Source organism: Crotalus tigris, unplaced genomic scaffold (assembly GCF_016545835.1).
Source record: "Crotalus tigris isolate CLP2741 ecotype Arizona unplaced genomic scaffold, ASM1654583v1 scf7180000018864.669028, whole genome shotgun sequence".
Lineage (NCBI taxonomy): Eukaryota > Metazoa > Chordata > Lepidosauria > Squamata > Viperidae > Crotalus > Crotalus tigris.
In genome coordinates, this window is record NW_024097244.1 from 395001 (window position 1) to 416492 (window position 21492).

The 21492-nt window shown below is 42.3% G+C and overlaps 1 protein-coding gene across 10 annotated transcripts in view; it reads right to left on the bottom strand.

Moving 5' to 3' along the window:
- ADGRB1 (adhesion G protein-coupled receptor B1) overlaps positions 1–21492 on the bottom strand; it is a 281838-nt gene that overhangs the window by 37078 nt on the left and 223268 nt on the right. For all 10 annotated transcript variants that reach the window (XM_039357090.1, XM_039357092.1, XM_039357084.1 and 7 more), the window contains 4 exons: positions 15150–15300; positions 5690–5759; positions 5431–5497; positions 3059–3144 (listed from right to left, as the gene is read on the bottom strand). In XM_039357090.1, coding sequence (XP_039213024.1) covers positions 3059–3144; positions 5431–5497; positions 5690–5759; positions 15150–15300 — 374 coding nt within the window. The remainder of the gene's footprint in view (positions 1–3058; positions 3145–5430; positions 5498–5689; positions 5760–15149; positions 15301–21492) is intronic.

Genomic DNA, 21492 nt, shown 5'->3' on the forward strand with positions numbered 1-21492 from the left:
AAAAAAGTTGAGGTTTGGTGTTAATGCTTCATTCTACTGAAATAGAGGAAGGGTTTCTATAAGGTTGCCTGCTTGAGCAGGGGGTTGGACTAGAGGACCTCTAAGGCCCCTTCCAACTATTGTTATTGTTATTGCTGCTGCTGCTGTTGTTGTTATTGTTATTATTATTATTAATGCTTTATTCTACTGAAATAGAGGAAGGGTTTCTATAGGGTTGCCTGCCTGAGCAGGGGGAGTGGACTAGAAGACCTCCATGGCCCCTTCCAACTCTATTATTATTATTATTATTGTTATTGCTGCTGCTGTTATTGTTGGTGTTGTTATTATTATTATTATTAATGCTTTATTCTACTGAAATAGAGGAAGGGTTTCTATAGGGTTTCTTGCCTGAGCAGGGGGAGTGGACTAGAAGACCTCCATGGCCCCTTCCAACTGTATTATTATTATTGTTGTTATTGCTGCTGCTGCTGTTGTTATTATTATTATATAACAGCAGCAGCAATAATAACAATAAGAATGACAATGAAAATAACAACAATAACAATAACAATAATAACAATAACAACAATAATAATAACAATAATAATAATAATAATAATAATAATAGAGCTGGGAGGGACCTTGGAGGTCATCTAGTCCAGGGCTTTTCAACCTTTTCACCCATTGTACCACTTTTAGGATATGGCAACATCCAAGTACCACCAGTCGCCTAGCAAGGTGTCAAAAACTTGATGACCAAAAAAAAAAAAAAAAAAAGGAAAAAAGTACAGGTAGTCCTCGACTTACAACAGTTCACTTAGTGACTGTTCAAAGTTACAATGGCAGTGAAAAAAGTGCCCCCCAAGGCACAGCCAAGCAAGACACCTGCCTGCCCGCCCGGCTGCGCTCTTCCTCCTGTCCGAGGTTTCCATTGTTGTGAGCATTTTTGTTGAGGATTGGCAGCGGGGGCTGGGTGGAGGGGGTTGGTTTTTTATTCCCCCCGTCTGCTGGGTGGTTGCAGCAGGTTTTGGTCACTTCACATGACCCTGGGACACTGTGACCGTCATAAATATGAATCAGTTGCCAAGCATCTGAATGTAAATCACAAGACCCTGGAGAGCTGCAACATTCCACCTAATCGGCGCTTCTTCTGGGCTCAGCAGAAGTGCCAGGGTCAGCGCCAAGCTCCAGGCTGAGCCCTGACAGCCCCAAAGAAGCACCAATCAGCTGGAAAGCGGCACTGATCCTGGTGCTTCTGCTGAGCCCTGACAGCCCTGCAGCTCCAGCCATCTCTCACTCAGGCTTGTGCGGTGCTGCCACTGGTTCAGCTCATTCCCCTCCCCCACTACCACTTTTCTAGGATGGTCGCATACCACCTGCCAGGTGCCAATGTACCACAGGTGGTACCCGTACCACTGGTTGAAAAGCCCTGTTCTATAGGGTTTCCTGCCTGAGCAGGGGGTTGGACTAGAAGACCTCCAAGGTCCCTTCCAGCTCTATTATTATTATTGTCATTGCTGCTGCTGCTATTGTTGTTATTATTATTATATAATAGCAGCAATAACAATAATAATAATAATAGTTGGAAGGGACCTTGGAGGTCTTCTAGTCCAACCCGCTGCTCAGGTAGGAAACCCTATAGAAACCCTTCCCCTATTTCAGTAGAATAAAGCATTAATATCAAATCTCGACTTTTTAAAAAACTTTTCCATTATTATTATTATTATTATTACTACTACTACTACTACTACTACTACTATTACTATTATTATTATGTCAGAAGTCTATGTCTTTTTTTTCACTTTCCTTTCCCTTTTCCCCTCCCCACTGTGTCCTTCACTTGGCTTTTGTATTTTAGTTGCATTTTATTCTACTGTACAATCTAATAAAATGTTTAAAAAATGAAAAAAACAAAAACAAAACCCAACTGAGTGATTTGCTTAACCATGGCGGCAAGAAAGGTCATAAAACGAGGCGAACTCCAAACTTAACCAATGTTTCACTTGGCAAACGAAACCGTTGGGTTCAACTGTGGTCATAAGGAGAGGACAACCTGCGCATCGCATTTGGCACGGTGCCATGCCTCGTTTACACCTCTGGGTAGGCTTGCCTCCGAAATTCACGCCTTCCTTACTTTCCAACGCAGTTTGGAAAAAACTCCAGGCTGAAGTTCACCAATTCCGTCACCAGCAATGACACAGCTCTTAACCCCCATCAGACACCGCCACGTTCTCCACGGATGACACACCCACAAGTTCGTTTGCACATTGAAAAGCACAACTTTGAAACAGGTTCACAAGCGAGCGAAGAAATTAACGTAAAGGGAAGCCATTAAAAAAAAAAAAAAACTCCCTCCCATTTCCCCTAAGATTCTGCATTTCCAGCATCTCTTCAGCACAGTCGATAACCAGCGAAAGCAGGATTTAATTTAAAGTTTGGGGCCATGTTTTAAGATCAGAGCAATGCCCATAAAGCCAGGGCAGAGCTATGTGCCTTTGGAAACAATGGTCAGTACTGGGATGAGCTGGAGGACCCAGTTTGAATCTGCACGTTCAAATCTGCCTTGGTTCCTCTTCCTCTTGTCTCCCCGTTTAACAGGAAGGGATTTGCACATTTATATTAAGATCGTGGCATGGGTGCGTCGCAGAAGATACGACAGGATTAAGTGGAACATGGAATTGACTTAACTTAAATAGCACCAACGATTCATTGAATCATGTTCAGAAGAAACTTCCCGGATTTGGAGTTGATTCCAGGGAAGAAACCTCAGATGCCTTGGTTGACCTTGGGAAGTCCTGAAGATGCATTTTCATGTTTTAAAGCATGATGACCTGTGGACTTCAACTCCCAGAATTAGTAGTGTCACTCCGTGCTCTTTCCAGGCCACAAGTCAGAAGAAGACGCCCAGAAGGCTGATTGAAGCTTTTTTTTTTTTCTCTCCCCAAACCACCATTTTTTTTCTCGCCGTAATATTCCTGCTGGTTATCGAAAGTGACTTTGCAAAACATCTATCTTATAGATATATAGATATATAGATATTGCTTGCTTTTCTTAGAGGAAGGATTGATAGAACGCCTACCCTGCCCGCTCCTTCAGTTTCTTATCTGTTATTCCATCTTTGGATACAAGTTTGTTAAACACCAGAATCCCAATAACCATGTTTACCTGTTGGAAGAGAAACAAGAGAAAGGTTGACTTGGAAAGCTGAACGGGTTTGATGCACCCATTCAAGCAGGGGTCTTCCAACGTGGCCCGTTGATGACTTGTGGACTTCAACTCCCAGAATTCCTCAGCCAGGCACGCGTGCCTGGCTGAGGAATTCTGGGAGTTGAAGTCCACAAGTCATCAACGGGCCAAGTTGGAAGACCCCTGCATTAAAGTCCTCCAGATCTTCCCCAGCTGCTAGTCTAAGCTCTGCTGGAGAAGACATCTGAGTCCCAGCCGGGTTTTTAGCAAGGTCAACTGTCCTGAACCATTTTTTGCATCTCAGCATCATTTTGTGCAATGAATGTTTGGGGTCTGAGACAGCAAACATTGGAGGCCAACCATTTTTCGGGAGGGTTCCAAAGAATATTAATTGGCAGATAAACTGTGCGTGTGTTTGTGTGTGGTGTATTTCTTTGGGTAAAAAGAGATTTTTTGCATCTGGCTAACTTCGCTCTGCCCTAGAACAGGGATGTCCAAGCATTGTGACTTTCAAGACTTGTGGATTTCTACTTGTGCACAAGCCACTTGTCTGAAGTTGTACAAGTTCTGCTTGAGCAGGGGGCTGGACTAGAAGACCTCCAAGGCCCCTTCCAGATTCTATTCTATTCTGTTCTGTTCTGTAATTCTATTCTATTCTATTCTATTCTATTCTATTCTATTCTATTCTATTCTATTCTATTCTATTCTATTCTATTCTGTAATTCTATTCTATTCTATTCTATTCTATTCTATTCTATTCTATTCTATTCTATATTTTATTATTCTATTCTATTCTACTCTATTCTGTAATTCTATTCTATATTCTATATTCTATATTCTATTCTATATTCTATATTCTATTCTATTCTATTCTATTCTATTCTATTCTATTCTATTCTATTCTATTCTATTCTATTCTATTCTATTCTATTCTATTCTATTCTATATTTTATTATTCTATTCTATATTCTACTGCCCAAAACATGTATCCATCAGCCACACTGTTCTAAATTCTAAAATTTAAATTTAAAAAGATTTCACTGCGGATGGGTGAAATCAGATGACAGATTAACAGAGCTGGAAGGGGCCATGGAGGTCTTCTAGTCCAGTCCCTTGTTCAAGCAGGAGACCCTATACCATTTCAGACAAATGGTTGTCTAATATCTGCTTAAAAACCTCTAGTGATGGAGCATCCAGAATTTCTGGAGGCAGGTTGTTCCACTGGTTAATTGTTCTCATTATCAGGAAATTTCTCCTTAATTCTAGGTTAGATCTTTCCTTGATGGGTTTCCATCCGTTGCTTCTTGTCCTGCCTTCAGGAGCTTTGGAGGATAGGTTGACCCCCTCTTCTCCGTGAAAACTCTTCAAATATTGGAAGTCTGCTATCATGTCATTTCTAGTCCTTCTCTTAGTTAGAGTAGATCAGGGGTAGGCAACCTTGGCTCTTTTATGACTCGTGGACTTCAAGTTCAAGTTCACCTTCAGCTCAGGAATTCTGGGAGTTGAAGTCCGTGAGTCATAAAAGAGACAAGGTTGCCTACTCCTGGTCTAGGAGGCTCACCGCTTAGAGCAGGAGGACTTAGGACAGGGGTAGGCAACCTTGGCTCTTTTATGACTTGTGGACTTCAACTCCCAGAATTCCTGAGCCAGCCATGCTGAGGGGAAAGGGGGAGATTTCCAAGCTGAGCCAGGCTGGCTCAGGAATTCTGGGAGTTGAAGTCCACGAGTGATAAAGCGGCCTAGGCCAGAGGTAGGCAACCTTGGCACTTTTATGACTCGTGGACTTCAACTCCCAGAATTCCTGAGCCAGCGTGGCTCAGCATGGAAACCTCTCCCTTTCCCCTCAGCATGGCTGGCTCAGGAATTCTGGGAGTTGAAGTCCACAAGTCATAAAAGAGCCAAGTTTGCCTACCCCTGGAGTAGACCTTCCCAGTTCCGGCAACCATTCTCCGTATGGTTTAGCCTCCAGCCCCCTAATCATCTTTGATGCTCTTCTCTGCTCTCTTTCTCTTCTTAACCCACCCCACTTAAAAAACAACAACACACAATCCAATTTTTCCTACAAATTTAACCATGAATTTGGCGTTTTTCCGTTCTGAATTAACTCAGAATTTTTAAAAATGGCCTTAGTTGAAGAACTTCCACACTCCATTGGGGCTTAGTTCGTCTTGAGAGCAAAGCAAAGATCCTAAAACCTGGGCTTTGTAACTTCTGCAAGCATGATAATGGAGGGGGGAAATTTAGAAGGGGGGGGGAATCATATACCAAAACCACAGCAGCTGCTGGTCCCACGAAGGCATAAAGTAGACCACCTTCCAAAGACAGCCAGCAGCTAGGCAAGGAAGAAGAAAAAGAGAATTTAGCACATGCAAAGAAAAATGGTGGCACTCAAAGAGTTTTTCCTCCCGAGATGCAAGAAAACTGGCTAGAGAATAAGTGAATAAGAGAATAAGTGATTATTCTACCAAATCTGAATTACTCCTATTTCTGGACAGAAAAGGGAAAGGAGGAATTGCTTACTCACTAGTTCCCGGTGCCGTAGCCCTTGGCTTTAGTAAACCCCACAGAGATAGCAACCACCAAGGCTGGGAGACCTAGAGAGAATCAGTTAAAATGTCGTGAGACACACACACACACACACACACAGAAAATAGTTGCACCAAGATTTATTAAAGCAGAAACAAAAATTGCCTTGAGGAACAAGAATCTCTCCCTCCTGTCTACTCTTCTAAATCCATTGTGCCCCTTCTTAGTATGGATGTAGAATAGAATAGAATAGAATAGAATAGAATAGAATAGAATAGAATAGAATAGAATAGAATAGAATAGAATAGAATAGAATAGAATAGAATGGAATGGAATGGAATGGAATGGAATGGAATGGAAGGGAAGGGAAGGGAAGGGAAGGGAAGGGAAGGGAAGGGAAGGGAAGGGAAGGGGAGAGGAGAGGAGAGGAGATATGGAATGGAGTGGAGTGGTGTGGAAGGAATAGAATAGAATAGAATAGAATAGAATAGAATAGAATAGAATAGAATAGAATAGAATAGAATAGAATAGAATAGAATAGAATGGAATGGAATGGAATGGAATGGAATGGAATGGAAGGGAAGGGAAGGGAAGGGAAGGGAAGGGAAGGGAAGGGAAGGGAAGGGAAGGGGAGAGGAGAGGAGAGGAGATATGGAATGGAGTGGAGTGGTGTGGAAGGGAATGGAATAAGAATAGAATAGAATAGAATAGAATAGAATAGAATAGAATAGAATAGAATAGAATAGAATAGAATAGAATAGAATAGAATAGAATAATAGGAATTGAATGGAACGGAATGAAACAGAACAGAATAAGGAATAGAATAAGGAATAGAATAGAATAGAATAGAATAGAATAGAATAGAATAGAATAGAATAGAATAGAAGGGACCTTAGAGGTCTTCTAGTCCAGCCCCTGCTCAAGCAGCAGGACCTATACCATCTCAGACAGGTGATTGTCCAGTCTCTTCTTGAAAATTTCCAGTGATGGAGCGCCCACAATTTGTAGCCTAGTCTTATTCAGAATTATTTAGAATCAGGTTCTGCGGTTCTAAAAATTGCCATTTTTTCCCCTGTCTAATCTCTTTACTTTCTTCCTACCCAGAGCCCAGCTCTTTATCAGCATGTCGTTCAACGAGACTTTAAATAAAAGCCTCTTGGCCAGAGGCAAATTAACTACCCTGGTGAATCTGGCAGCTGTCTTGCTGGCCGAGCTCTGAAGGATATTAAATGACAATTAAGCCAGGATTACACGAGGTAAGACCAAGAGTAAATAAATTACAATCCTTTCGTTCAATACAGCCAGGCAACGGTAAACAGTGAGAGTCTCTGGAGAGGGAAAACATTGATTTAGCTGGCTTCTCCGTTAGAACGAGCAGAATGTGTGGAAATCCGTTGCGATGGTCCCACATCACCCTGCAGGTGGAAAGGAATTTCCCATTTTTTTCCAAAAACCATAACAATCATCCACAACACAAACTGTCATATCCTTTCATACATCCAGGAGACTGTAACAGAATGACAGAGTTGGAAGGTACCTGGGAGGTCATCTAGTCCAACCCCCTGCTCAGGGAGGAGACTCTGTACCCAGTGGTGGTGATTCAAATATGTGAACAACCGGTTCTCTGTGTGGATGCCACTTCTGGAAGTCCGTTCTGGGCCTGGCACACAAAAAATTAGCTACCGAACTGGTGCGAACTGGCTGAATCCATCCACTGCTTCTACCATCCCAGTCAAATGGTTGTCCAATCTCTTTTTAAAAACTTCCAGTGGTGGAGCATTCACAACTTCTAGTGGCAAGCTGATCCACTGGTTAATTGTCCTCACTGCCAGGAAATTTCTGCTTAGTTCTAGGTTGCTTCTCTCCTTGTTTAGTGTCTATCTGTTACTTCTTCTCCTGCTTTCAACTGTTTTGGAGAATGGGTTGATTCCCCCCCCCCATCTTCTTTTTGACAGCCCTCAGAGTTGGAGGACTGCTATATGTTCCCTTTAGGAACATGTAGAAAGAGTACAGAGACTCTAGAACAGTGGTTCTCAACCTGTGGGTCAGGACCCCATTTGGGGTCGAAAGACCATTTCACGGGGGTCGCCAAACAACGCAGTCCGCCATTTTTTCCACCTTTTCCTTAGCTGTGCTCAATAGACTCTCTTGAATAGAGAGTCTCTGCCCTGCTGAGCCCGCCAAAAGTCCCCTTCTGCAAACGGTGCTGCACCAGTTGAGTAGTCCTCGACTTACGACCGGTTAAGTAGTCCTCGACATACGACCGGTTGGGGGATCGCGGCATTAAAAAGGTTGAGAACCACTGCTCTAGAAAGAGTACAGAGAAGAGCAACAAAGATGATCAGGGGACTGGAGGCTAAAACATATAAGGAATGGTTGCTGGAATTGGGTCTGTCTATTCTAATGAAGAGAAGGATGAGGGAGGACATGATAGCAGTCTTCCGGTATCTCAGGGGCTGCCCCAAAGAAGAGGAAGTCAAGCTATTCTCCAAGGTGCCTGCAGGCAGGACAAGAAGCAACGGATGGAAACTAATCAAGGAGAGAAGCAACCTGGAACTAAGGAGAAACTTCCTGACAGTGAGGACAATTAACCAGTGGGACAACCTGCCTCCAGAAGCGGTGAATGCTCCAACTCTGGAACTTTTAAAGAAGAGACTGGACAGCCATTTGTCTGAAATGGTGTAGGATTTCCTGCCTGAGCAGAGAGTTGGATTAGATGACCTCCAAGGTCCTTTCCAACTTTTTATTATTATTATGGATCATTGCACAGTCAGCCAGATGTTCAGACTGGATTTGGCATTTTGTCTACCTATCGAGTCCTTACCCAGGACCTGGGATAGGCAGATCTGGATGTTTGATGGTATTACAGGTATCGTCGCAGGATGGAAGCAGTTCCTAATAAGGCCGCCTTTTGCAATTGACTAATAGCGAATTTGTCAATGCCAATGGTGTTCAAGTGGTGCTCCAATTATTTTGGGATTGCACCCAAGGCACTTATTATTATTATTATTGTTGTTGTTGTTGTCGTTGTCATCATCATCACCATCATCATCATCATCATCATTAGGAGGCCAAGTCACCAGCTCTGTTCAAGTTTGCACAAACTGTTTGAAACCTCACCAGCTCTTCAAACCTCATACGAAAAAAATGAATCCTCCCTGATAATTTTGCGACAGAATATCAACATCTGGACTACTGCAACGCGCTCTACATGGGGCTACCCTTGAAAAGTATTCGGAGACTACAGTTGGTCCAGAATGCAGCCGCACGAGTGATAGTGGGTGCTCCTCGATACACCCACGTTACACCTATCCTCCGTGAGCTGCACTGGTTGCCTATTGGTCTCCGGGTCCAATTCAAGGTGTTGGTCATTACCTTTAAAGCCCTATATGGCTCAGGGCCAGGCTATTTGCGAGACCGCCTACTACTCATAGTTCCCTACGTCCGGTTAGATCCCACAGGCTGGGCCTCCTTCAGGCCCCGTCGGCCAAGCAGTGCCATTTGGCGGGGCCGCGGAGGAGGGCCTTCTCTGTGATGGCGCCCACGCTTTGGAACCAGCTCCCCCCAGAGATTAGGACCGCTCCCACCCTGTTGGTCTTCCGTAAGCTACTTAAGACCTGGCTTTTCCGGCAGGCCTGGGGTTTATAAAATCTGACCCCTGGATGACTGTCTTTGCATTGTTTGTTTTGTTATGTTTTATGTGTTTTTTATTGTTAGCCACCCAAAGTCCTTCGGGAGTGGGGTGGCTTATAAATTTTAAAAATAAAATAAAAATAAATAAATCTTATAAAATCTCACAGGAGATTAAGCAACATCCCCGAATCCTGAGAAGTTTGCCTAAGGTCTCCAGAGATCTTCTCCAAAAACGCTCCATGCCCAGAAGATTTAGAGCAGTGTACATTTTTAATATTGATATCCGAAAACACAGATAACCCTGGACTTATGAGCCCAAAATTTCTCTTGATAAGCGAGACGGTTGGTAAGTGAATTCTGCCCCATTTTACGCTCTTTCTCACCACTGTTGTTAAGTGAATCACTGCAGTTATTAAGGTAGTGACCAGGTTGTTAAGTGAATCGGGCTTCCCCATTGATTTTGCTTGTCAAGAAGGTCACAAAAGCGGGTCACGTGACTCTGGGGACGCTGCAACTGTCCTGCAGTTGTCAAGCACGTGGATTGTCTTCAAGTAATTGTGGCAACGCTGCGACGGTCATAGTGTGAAAAATGGTCATAGGTCACTTTTTTCCGTGACGTTGTAACTTCGAACAGTCACGAAATGAATAGTTGAAGTTAAGGACTATCTGAATGGAAGGAATTTAGGAGCTGCTTGGAAGGTGTAACATCTGAATAATTTAGAAAAAAGTTTGGCCAAGTGGATCTAGGGCCTTTTGGTTGAACTGGAACCATGCTTGTGTTTTATAAAGTAAACATAAATAATATTTGGGAAATAATGCTTGTTTATGAGTTGGAATCCTGAGGAAGAGATGTGGTCTCTTGTTGATTGGCCCAAAGTCACTCAACTGGCCTTTATGCCTAAGCCAGGACTAGAACTCAAGATCTCTTACTTTGTAGCCTGGTGCAGTGTCCCGGAATCACATGATCCCCTTTTGCGATCTTCTGACAAGCAAAGTCAGAAGATCGGATGCTAACATTGGATGTTTTTGCATTGACAACAAATGGAATTGTAGCCATCTTTTACCCTTTGAGTTAGAGTTAGATGATGCTGGGAGGGGGGCTGTGAATGAGAGTCTAGCTAGACATAACAACACTAAGCTTAGCGTGAGAATCAAGGTTATCGAGACCAGAGCTGATAAAGAATTGGCGGGCTGGAAAACTGGAGAGGAAGCCCGTGCTTCAAGCTAATTGGGGAATGTGATTTATGACTGTTAATTGGAGGAGGGAATTGTGCTTTAATATTAGGTGCCCAGGGGAGGGGAATTCAGATTTTGGCTTCGACTATGTTAGTGCCAATGCTATGCTATTCAAATAAAGATTCTTTAAGGTAAACAATGCCTCGAAGTTCTTTTCAAGAGTTTCATCTGTCGGAACCATGACAGTCGGTATGGAAGACAGATTCACTTAATAACCATGTTAATAAATTAATAACGGCAGTAATTCACTTAACAATTGTAGCGAGAAATGTCGTAACACAGGGCAAAATTCCTTGAACAACTGCCTCACTTAGCAACAGAAATGTTGGATTCAATTGTGGTCGTAAGTTTGAGGACTGCCTATAACATAGGTCTACCAATCCAGCCATGCCAAGGTTGGGAATGATCATTGTTTTATTGCAGATGGCCCTGGAATTTACCAGCACCAACCAAGAGATGTTGGTCACCAGTCCTTGGATCCAGGAATGAATCAGAGGGTTCAGAAGAGAAGGATAAGACTGAATTGCTACTTTCCTTTGCTCCATTCGTTTCTGGATGCATCTCTCCTTTTTATCACAACATTCCACATCAACTCTCCCCATCAAGTCTAAAAAGAGGGCATCTGGCTTCAAGTTACTATTGACAAGAATCTTCCTCAAGATGGAATGGGACCACTGGTCACAGCTGACTCACGGCGATAAACTTGCTGTTGGACAATTCCTTGTGGGCAGTGATGGGATTCAAATAGGTGAACAACCAGTTCTCTGCATGGATGTCACTTCCGGAAGTCCGTTCTGGGCCTAGGCAACAAAAAATTAGCTACCAGTTCTACTGAACTGGTGCGAACCGGCTGAATCCCACCACTGCCTGTGGGACAATTCAATGTGGAATAGCTCAAGAGAGGGACAAGTGATTTGCAGCAGGCTTTGTCTTCATCTTTTTGGTTTCAACCTTCTCAAGTTAGAAGACCTAGAAATTAGAAGATCCCTTGTCCTTCTCTTGAGTTATCCTGTGTTGAATTGTCCTACAGGGAGTTGTCCCACAGTGAATTGACTGCAGTGAGTTGTCCTACAGGGAGTTGGCTGGGCTGTGTTCTGTCTCAGCCTACACATGTCCTTGTTACTTCACAAAGACAACCCCTCTTTTAACAGTAGACTGGAAAATAAACCCTTTTTATTTGAGTTACAGACCTGATAATTGTCCCAGAAAACAAAAGTAACAGAACACTTTTTCCAATGGAGACCTTGTCTAAAAGCAAAATGGAGTACGAGTGAAACAGGAAATAACTCATAGGCAAAATAAACAGACCATGATCTCTTGACACTGAAGTTCTTTGCAAATGGTTGCCTCCAGCAACCAGCCCTGCCCACACATTCCCTTTTTGTTACGCAGCCCCCAAGACATGGCTTCTCACTGCTTTCTCCTCTTCCCCTGGAGTCGACCCATTGCCTCCCTCTGTCCTACTCGTGTGACCTGTCTACATTTATGAGCGTCTCTGAGATCTTCCAGCTGTGTTTCCTCTGAGTCCGACTCAGCTTCCCAGCACAACTAGCTTGATCATGAGTGGAAGGACCAGCCTCTTCATTAGTTTGTAAATCCTGCAGCTCATCAGAGCCTCCCTTTGACTCTGATGGCTCTCTAGGCCCCTCCTCCTCCTCTTCCTCCTCTGATTCCCCGACTCAACTACCGGGATGGCACGGAATCACAACAGGCTGAGTCAGCCATGGCGAGTTGTACTAGACCAGGGGCCTTCAAACTTGGCCCTTTTATGACGTGCCTGGCTGAGGAATTCTGGGAGTTGAACTCCACAACTCATAAAAGGGCTAAGTTTGAAGACCCCTGCCCTAGACCCTCTTCAAAATCATCCTTCTCCCACTTCATCCTTCCAACCTTAACCACCTCCTCCTCTAAGATATCTAAATCGGTATTTCTCTATATCAGTCTTATCTAAATGAAAGAGTGGGAAGGTAGACAGTGAAAATATATATTGGTCCACCATAAAAAAAAATATGGGCGCTACGGTCAAGAGAAAAATCTTCTTTTCTAAGAAGTTACACCTCAAAGGAGAATGAATTGAAAACTGTCTGGATAGAACTTCAGCTGTGCCATGGTGATCTGCTCAATAACTGCCAATTGGTGCTGCCAATTTTCTGGTTCCTGTTCTTAGAATTAGTTTCTAGTCGTGTTTATCCATCACTAAAGAGAGCCTGTGACATCCATTTAAGGGTTGATGTTCTATCCCAATTAGCAATTTCTTCTCAAGGCTAAACATGTTTGTATCCAATATGTTCAAAGTGTCTACAATTTTCTTCTTAGTTAAATGATTGATTCACTTATCCCTGGGCTATTTGTTTTCACTATCTCTGGCTTCCTAGCCTTCTCAAGAAGAACAGAGTTTGAAGGGACCTTGGAGGTCATCTAGTCCAACCCCCTGCTCAGGCAGGAAACCCTATACCATTTCAGACAAATGGCTGTCCAGTCTCTTCTTAAAAACCTCCAGTGTTGGAGCATTCACTGCTTCCAGAGGCAGGTTGTTCCATTGGTTAATTGTTCTAACTGTCAGGAAGTTTCTCCTTAGTTCTAGGTTGCTTCTCTCCTTAATTAGTTTCTATCCTTTGCTTCTTGTCCTGCCTTCAGGCACTTTGGAGAATAGCTTGATTCCCTCCTCTTTGGGGCAGCCCCTGAGATACTGGAAGACTGCTATCATGTCCCCCCTCGTCCTTCTCTTCATTAAACTAGTCATACCCAATTCCAGCAACCGTTGCTTATATGTTTTAGCCTCCACTCCCCTGATCATCTTTGTTGCTCTTCTCTGAACTCTTTCTAGAGTCTCAACATCTTTTTTGTGTCGTGATGACCAAAACTGGATGCAGGATTCCAAGTGTGGCCTTACCAAGGCATTATAAAGCAGTACTAACACTTCATGTGCTCTTGATTCTGTCCCTCTGTTGATGCAGCCTAGCGAAAAATCAGACACTATGGCATATGCAAACATCCCAAATGGGTATTTGGTATAAGATGTTAGGAAAGATTTCCACCCAGCAATCTAATGAACCATTGACACACTAGGACAAATTTGGGATTAATATTTGAAATGCCAAGAATTGCTAATTCTTGAGATTTTTGACTGCAGAGACAGTAGTAGAAGAGCAGACAGAATCAGGGGGCAGAGTTAAGCAAGTCATTAGCCTAGAATCATTACATTCCCACTAAAGGTCTAAGTTCAATCCTTCTTGACTTCTATTAATGCTTTTCGTTGTTGTTAGTTGCGAAGTCGTGTCCGACCCATCGCGACCCCATGGACAATGTTCTTCCAGGCCTTCCTGTCCTCTACCATCTTCTGGAGTCCATTTAAGCTCACGCCTCCTGCTTCAGTGACTCCATCCAGCCACCTTCTTCTCTGTCATCTCCTTCTTCTATTGCCCTCCATCTTTCCCAGCATCAGGCTCTTCTCCAGTGAGTCCTTACTTCTCATTAGGTGGCCAAAGTACTTGAGTTTCCACTTCAGGATCTGGCCTTCTAAGGAGCAGTCAGGGTTGATCTCCTCTAGGATTGACCGGTTTGATTGCCTTGAAGTCCAGGGGACTTGCAGGAGTCTTCTCCAACACCATAGTTCAAAGGCCTCAATTCTTTGGTGCTCAGCCTTTCTTATGGTCCAACTTTCACAGCCATACATTGCAATTGGGAAAACCATGGCCTGGACTATACGCACTTTTGTTGGCAGGGTGATGTCTCTGCTTTTTAATATGCTGCCTAGATTTACCATAGCTTTCCTCCCCAGGAGCAAGCGTCTTTTAATTTCTTGGCTGCAGTCCCCATCTGAGGTGATCTTGGATCCCAGGAAGATAAAATCTGTCACTACCTCCATTTCTTCCCCATCTATTTGCCAGGAATTGAGAGGGCCGGATGCCATGATCTTGGTTTTCTTAATGTTGAGTTTCAAGCCAACTTTTGCACTCTTCTTCTTAACTCTTATCTAGCACCAATTTAGTACAAATAGTCCCCAACTTACAACCATTCATTTAGTGACTGTTCGAAGTTACAACAGCTCTGAAAACAGGGACTTATGATCATTTTTCACACTCACGGCCACTGCAGCATCCCCAGATAACTGGCTCATGGATATGATGGTCACCATGTCCTGAGGTCATCCTCTGACCTCCTTTTGTGACCTTCTGACAAGCCCCATTCACTTAACAACCGGGCTACTCACTTAAGAACTGCAGTGGTTCATCTCACAACGGTGGCAGGAAAAACCATAAAATGGGGCAAAGCTCACTTAGCAGACGTCTCCCTTAGCAACCGAAATTTTGGGGCTCAATTCTGGTTGTAAGGCAAGGACTCCTCGTATGGAACTTCGGTTGACCAGATCCTTGTCTATAGGCTTGAGCAAGAGATCAAGAAGATCGATCAACTTAAGGTGTGAGCCTGATCCTGATTCTTCAGGATTCTTCAGGCATGGCTGGCGGAGCCTCCATTTTGCAAAGTCTAAAGCCGGCCTTAACCTTTCGATTCGCGTTTGGTACCCAGGCTACATCGTGAAACACAGATGGTAAACTTCCGCCCCCTTTTGAGCGAGGGATGCTCACCCCATCCGAGGCACAGGAAACGTTTGCGGATGATGCGGTTCCGTAGCCTGCCCGTCACGGCCATGTAGGATTGCCAAGCTTCCGTCAGCACCCAGCAGAAGGAGGAGAGGAAGAAAAAGTGGAGGAAAGCAGCCACCAAGGTACAGATCACCTGGAGAAGGAGAGCAAAAGGGAGGGAGGTCAGCAGAAAGGGGAGCAGCAGACCAAGAGAAGAACCAGAATAACAGAGCTGGAGGTCTTCTAGTCTAACCCACTGCTTGAGTAGGAGACCCTATGCCATTCTGGACAAATGGCTTTCCAGACTCTTTTTACAGAATAACAGAGCTGGAAGGGACCTTGGAGGTCTTCTAGTCTAACTCACTGCTTGAGTAGGAGACCCTATGTCATTCTGGACAAATGGCTTTCCAGACTCTTTTTTTCCAAACCTCTAGGGATGGAGCACCCAAAACTATTGTTCCACTGATTAATTAATTAACCAGTAGGAGCACAGAAGAAGTTGAACTACATCTGGTCCAGTTTTGCAGGAGAATAATGACTCAGAATTATAGAATTGTTCCCTGGATTCTGCCACATAACTCAAAGTCTCCTGCCCTCCCAGTCTTAACTTACAGGTTAAGACTGGGAGGCAGCAGACATAATAATAGTAATAATAATAATAATAATAATAATAATAATAATAATAATAATAATAATGATGATGATAATGATGATGATAAAAGTTGGAAGGGACCTTGGAGCTCATCTAGTCCAACCCCCTGCTCAGGCAGGAAACCCTATACCATTTCGGACAAATGGCTGTCCAGTCTCTTCTTAAAAACTTCCAGTGTTGGAGCATTCACCGCTTCTAGAGGCAGGTGGTTCCACTGGTTAATTGTCCTCACTGTTTGGAAGTTTCTCCTTAGTTCTAGGTTGCTTCTCTCCTTGATGAGTTTCCATCCGTTGCTTCTTGTCCCTTCAGGTGCTTTGGAGGATAGCTTGACTCCCTCTTCTTTGGGGCAGCCCCTGAGATTCTGGAACACTGCTATCATGTCTCCCCTCATCCTTCTCTTTGTTAAACTAAACATACCCAATTCCAGCAGCCGTTCCTTATATGTTTTAGCCTCCTGTCCCCTGATCATCTTTGTTGCTCTCCTCTGTCCTCTTTCTAGAGTCTCAACCTCTTTTTTTACATCGTGGTGACCACAACTGGATGCCGTATTCCAAGTGTGGCCTTACTTTTAGTTATGCAGAAGAATTCAGGGAACAATTCTATAATTCTGAGTTTTGAAACCATCAGTTTCAGGTGACAAAGAAGCGATATATCACTGCAGACATCAAGAGCTCTTGAGTCAGCAGTTATCCTTGTTTGTTTGTATTCTACCTCTATTATTTTGGCAAATAACCCAAGGCTGCAAATATATCCAGCACACCTCCCTCCCTCCTATTTCCCTACAACAGGTGAGGTGAGTTGAGCTGAGAGTAATTATCCCAAAGTCACCCAGCCAGCTTTTATGCCTAAAGTGAGAGTAGAAATCACAGTCTCCTAGTGAATTGTCAAGGTCACCTAGCTGGCTTTCATGCATAATGTGGGAATAGAATTCACTGTTTTCTGATGATTGGCCTTGTAGAAAATCAGCCCCCCCCCCCCCGAGAAGGAAATATTAAAAGGGCAGAAAAATACATTTCCTTAAAGGAGCTTAAAGAGGCAGAAAAGCATGACCAGTTTTTCTTAATAGCCCCAAGTCTCTCTCTCCCCCCCCCCAAAGCTCTATAGAAATGCAGATGTAAACCATCCAGGAAAGTTGGAGGCCCCCAGCTAGAAGATTAAGAAGACAAAGATACCTAAAATCTACATACCCCACGCAAGACAGGACATAATAGTATTAACCCACAGATACCAAAAGAGCACAGACTCAGGTCAAAGTTCATGCCACAGGAACAGGAAGCAACTCCAAACAAAAGGTTCCAGAGGGTATAAAAACCCACTCCCTACATGTGCTCAGCCCTTTTTCTTTCTCTTTCTTCAAGAGCCATCTTTCTGTCTGGCTCTCCTCTTCAATAAACTGCAACCTTCTTTCTAAAGCAGTCGCCATGTTGTTTATCCCCGGCTTGGACTGAACCATGATGAAGACTTTTCTTCCAACAGCCTAAAGTCCCCCAGCTGTCTTTCATGTCTAAGATGGGACTGGAACTCTCCATCTCCTCGTTATTGGTGCAATAACACCCAGCTGGCTTTCATGCCTGAGGCAGGACTAGAACTCAAGAGTCTCTTGCTGATTGGCCCAAAGTCACTTAGCAAGCTTTCACGCCTAAAGTGCGACTAGAACTCACCATCTCCTGGTGATTGACCCAAAGTCACCCAGCCAACTTTCATGGCTAAGGCGGGACTAGAAATCAGAGTCTCTTGCTGATTGGCCCAAAGTCATTCAACTGGCTTTCATGCCTAAATTAGGACTAGAACTCAAGGTCTCCCACTTTGTAGCCTGGTTAACAAAACTGGTTTTATATTCCTTAGGAGCCCTGTATTTGTGATCATGGCTGGCTTTAAAAAAAAAAAAAAGTTTTATTGGTTTTTTTCATTTTACAAACAAGTGCTTAAGAAACAACGTGGTGGCAGGGCAATCAATTGTCCTCAAAACAAAGTCATACTCATAAAGTTCAGATTAAATCATTAAAAAAACCCTCTCTTTTCCCTCTAATGACATATTATTTCAGATTGATATATTTCAATACAACTAACTCAATCATAACAATCCTCAATAACCTTTCATCCAAATAAATCCACAAATCCAGATCCTGTGTTAAGCTTAACTATTTCAATTACTATGTTCCATATTTCTAATCTAAATACATAATTAACACTTTGGGAGTCTCCCCATCACCTTTTTCCTTAACATATTCAATAACTATTTATTAATATCATTTCTTCTTTTTTTCTTATTCTTCTTCCATTACAAAGTGACTATCAGTTCTAATTAAAAAAAATATTAGTTCAAATCAGAAACGAAAAAAAAGAACAAAGAAAAAACAAAAACAAAACAAAAAAAAAAAGAAAAGAGAAAAAATACCTTTCTATTTTTATTATACTTTATAATCTAACAATCAATCCCTCAATATCTGTATCAAATTTCTTCAACCTCCTCCCAAAATTACTCTCTCCAAAACATATTAATACATAGACAAACAACGTATTATTTTTTTTATTAAAAGTTTTAAAAAATTTATACACTATATATCCAAATCCCTCCCCCCCTCCCGCCCACTTCCCAGAGCTGATTACAGGGTTACAAATAAACAATCATAATCTAACTAACATTACCCAACTATACAAACAATCAAATCCATAACATGCTTGAACTCCTTTTCAAAATAAATATTAACAAATTAAATACAAAAATAATAATATAATTAAACCATAAAACTAAGAGTAATATAAATTCTACCATATTAAACTATTAGTAATAATCTGAAATTTACTCATAAGCTAGATAATACTTTTTAGTCTCATATTTATTATTAAGTTCAAACCTTTAATTAATTTTTAATTCAATCTAACCTCTTATTTAACTGTCTTGAGCCATAAATCAATCCATATCTAATAAGATGATTGGCTTGTTTTTAATGACCACCATAATCACGTGACATTTGCTGATTCATGGAAGACAACATATTGGGTCTACCTTCTCCACGAAAGTTGTAAGAGGCTTAACTAACGAACTAAGGTCCCTTTAATTCAGGAACCACAAATGAAACCTGCACCCTAGCACTCGCATTCTACATAAATACATTTATAGATGCCACCTTTTTTGAACATTTGACCTAAACGTTAAAGATGATTGCAAAAGGGAGATATTCAGATGGTTTCAACCATCTGCTCTCTCACTCTGTCGCTCATTAGTAAAACCGTCCTATTCCCTATCAAATATCTTCAACGGATTTTTAATAATAAAGCTTTTCCTTAAAATTAGAACAATTAGCACAAGTGCTGGATTTTTGCAATATTTACGCTGTTTTAAATTTGGTAAGGGTCAAGAATAAACCTCTACTCAAGGTTTCCATACTCAAGGTTTCCAATTTAGCAGAAATGGCAAAGATTTCTGCTTATTTAAAGGACCATACACAAGAAAAAATATATTATGGTATGGAGAAGATGGATAGATTTTATTCAGAATAAATATGGAACTTTAAAGTTCCATTTATTTTATGATTAATTTTTTTCTTTTCTTTTTTTCTTGAAATAATAATTATTTATAGAATTTTATAATAAATGATTTATAACAGATTTGTTCACATTATGATGATGATAAAGTTTAGAGGGAGTGAAGGGTTAAGTATGAATTTGTTTATTGTATAATTTTTTTGTTTTAAAAGTTAAAAAGTTAGATTTTGTTTGTTTTGTTTACAATAACCCTGTATTCTGCTCTGGGAAGCGGGGGGTGGGGTTTAGGGGAGTGGGGATGGGTGGGGTCAACTACCGTATATGCCGCCGTATTAGGCGACCCGGCGTATAAGACAACCCCCATCTTTATAGCCGGGCCGCATTCCTAGAACGTCGTCTTATACGCCGGAAACTACCAGTATTTCCGGCGTATAAGACGACTCGGCGTATAAGACGACCCCCGTCTTTGGCGCCGATTTCAGCGCTCGTGCAAGTCATCTTATACGCCGGCATTTACGGTAGGTTAGATAAACAGAAATATTAATGTATAAAATAGATAGAGTAATTTTGAGAGAGGTGCCGCTCAGGTATTTCCCCCTGAACTGTATCCAAAAAGGGATGAGAAGGGAGGAGGAAGGGATGGAAGGAAGTAGGATGGGAGGAAGGGAGGAGGGGAGAGAGGTGAAGAGAGGAGAGAGGGAGGAGGGAAGTAAGGAAGGAAGGTAGAGAGGGCAGATGAAGTCCGGGGGGAGATGGACGAGCGACACCTAAGGTTATACGTATGAATTTATTTCAAAGGTATTTTTTTATAATGTATTGAAAGTATTAAATGTATTGAAAAATGAAAAATAAAAAACTTTTTCAAAAAAAAAAAGAATAAACCTCTAGGACAGTGTTTCTCAACCTTGACCATTTTAAGGCATGTGGACTTCAACTCCCAGAATTCCACAGCCAGCATTGCTGGCTGTGGAATTCTGGGAGTTGAAGTCCACATGCCTTAAAATGGTCAAGGTTGAGAAACACTGCTCTAGGAGAAGAGAGCTCCACCTATTATGATATTTCATGAGATTTCCTAACCTATCTCACTGCTTTTTCTTCTGCTGGTAGAAGAGAACCTTTTTTTTTTCTACTCTCTGACGCAGGCAATAATCCTGCTTGATCAAACATGATTTAGTAGCTGAGAGTATGTATGGGGGAACCTCCCCCACCGAGTTTCTCATGATTGACATCAACAATATGTCTCTTTTTCTATACTCTTTTTATCTTCAAAGAGATTTGAAAATGGAAGGATGGAGGGTCATTGATGCACATAGAAACTGCACCTCTTTGTTAATGGAGTTTGGAAAAAACGGAGAAGATGTGCAGGCACAGATGAACAGAAATCAAATATTTTTTTTTATCCATACAGTAGCATTATTTATAAATGTTTAAGAATGAAGAGGGATCGCGCTGGCCCGCAAAAATAGGACAAGCTAGAAAGACCTTTTTCTAAGATTTCTAATGTTCAGTTGTTGTAGGGGAAGGAGTGGCAGAACCTGTGGGCGGAGTCAAAAGAGGAAACAGCTTAGAATCTCTATGTAGCCACAAACAAAGTCCAACCTTCCTTATTCTGTTGAGACTTATCTCAAAGGTGCTTTTTTAAAAAGGCAACTGGACTGTTTTTTCGTGGAGGAGAAGAAGAGGAGGTGAGGAGGAGGAGGAGGAGGAGGAGGAGGAGGAGGAGGAGGAAAAAGAGGACTGCGGGCTGTTGGATACTTCCTGAGCTTGGTAGTAGGGTTTGCAGATTGGAGGAGAAGAAAAGGAAAGAGTGGAGGAGGAGGAGGACAGAAGAAGAAGAAGAAGAAGAAGAAGGAGGAGGAGGAGGAGGAGGAGGAGGAGGAGGAGGAGGAGGAGAAGAGAGTAGAGAGAAAGACAGAGATGCAGAGGCTGAGATAAAGAGATTGAATAGACAGACAGATGATAGATAGATACTGTAGATAGATAGATAGATAGATAGATAGATAGATAGATAGATAGATAGATAGATAGTGTCAACGCTGTGACAATGGATGTCGACACTCTGACAACTGAGAATCAGCAGCCATTGTATTTTTGCTTTTAACGTGCCTTTTCTATTCTTTTACAGTTCAGATGTAGAAGGGGGGATGCGGTAAATGCTTGAGCTAAATGCTTAGCTAGCCATAACAATGTAGACGTGTGGGAACT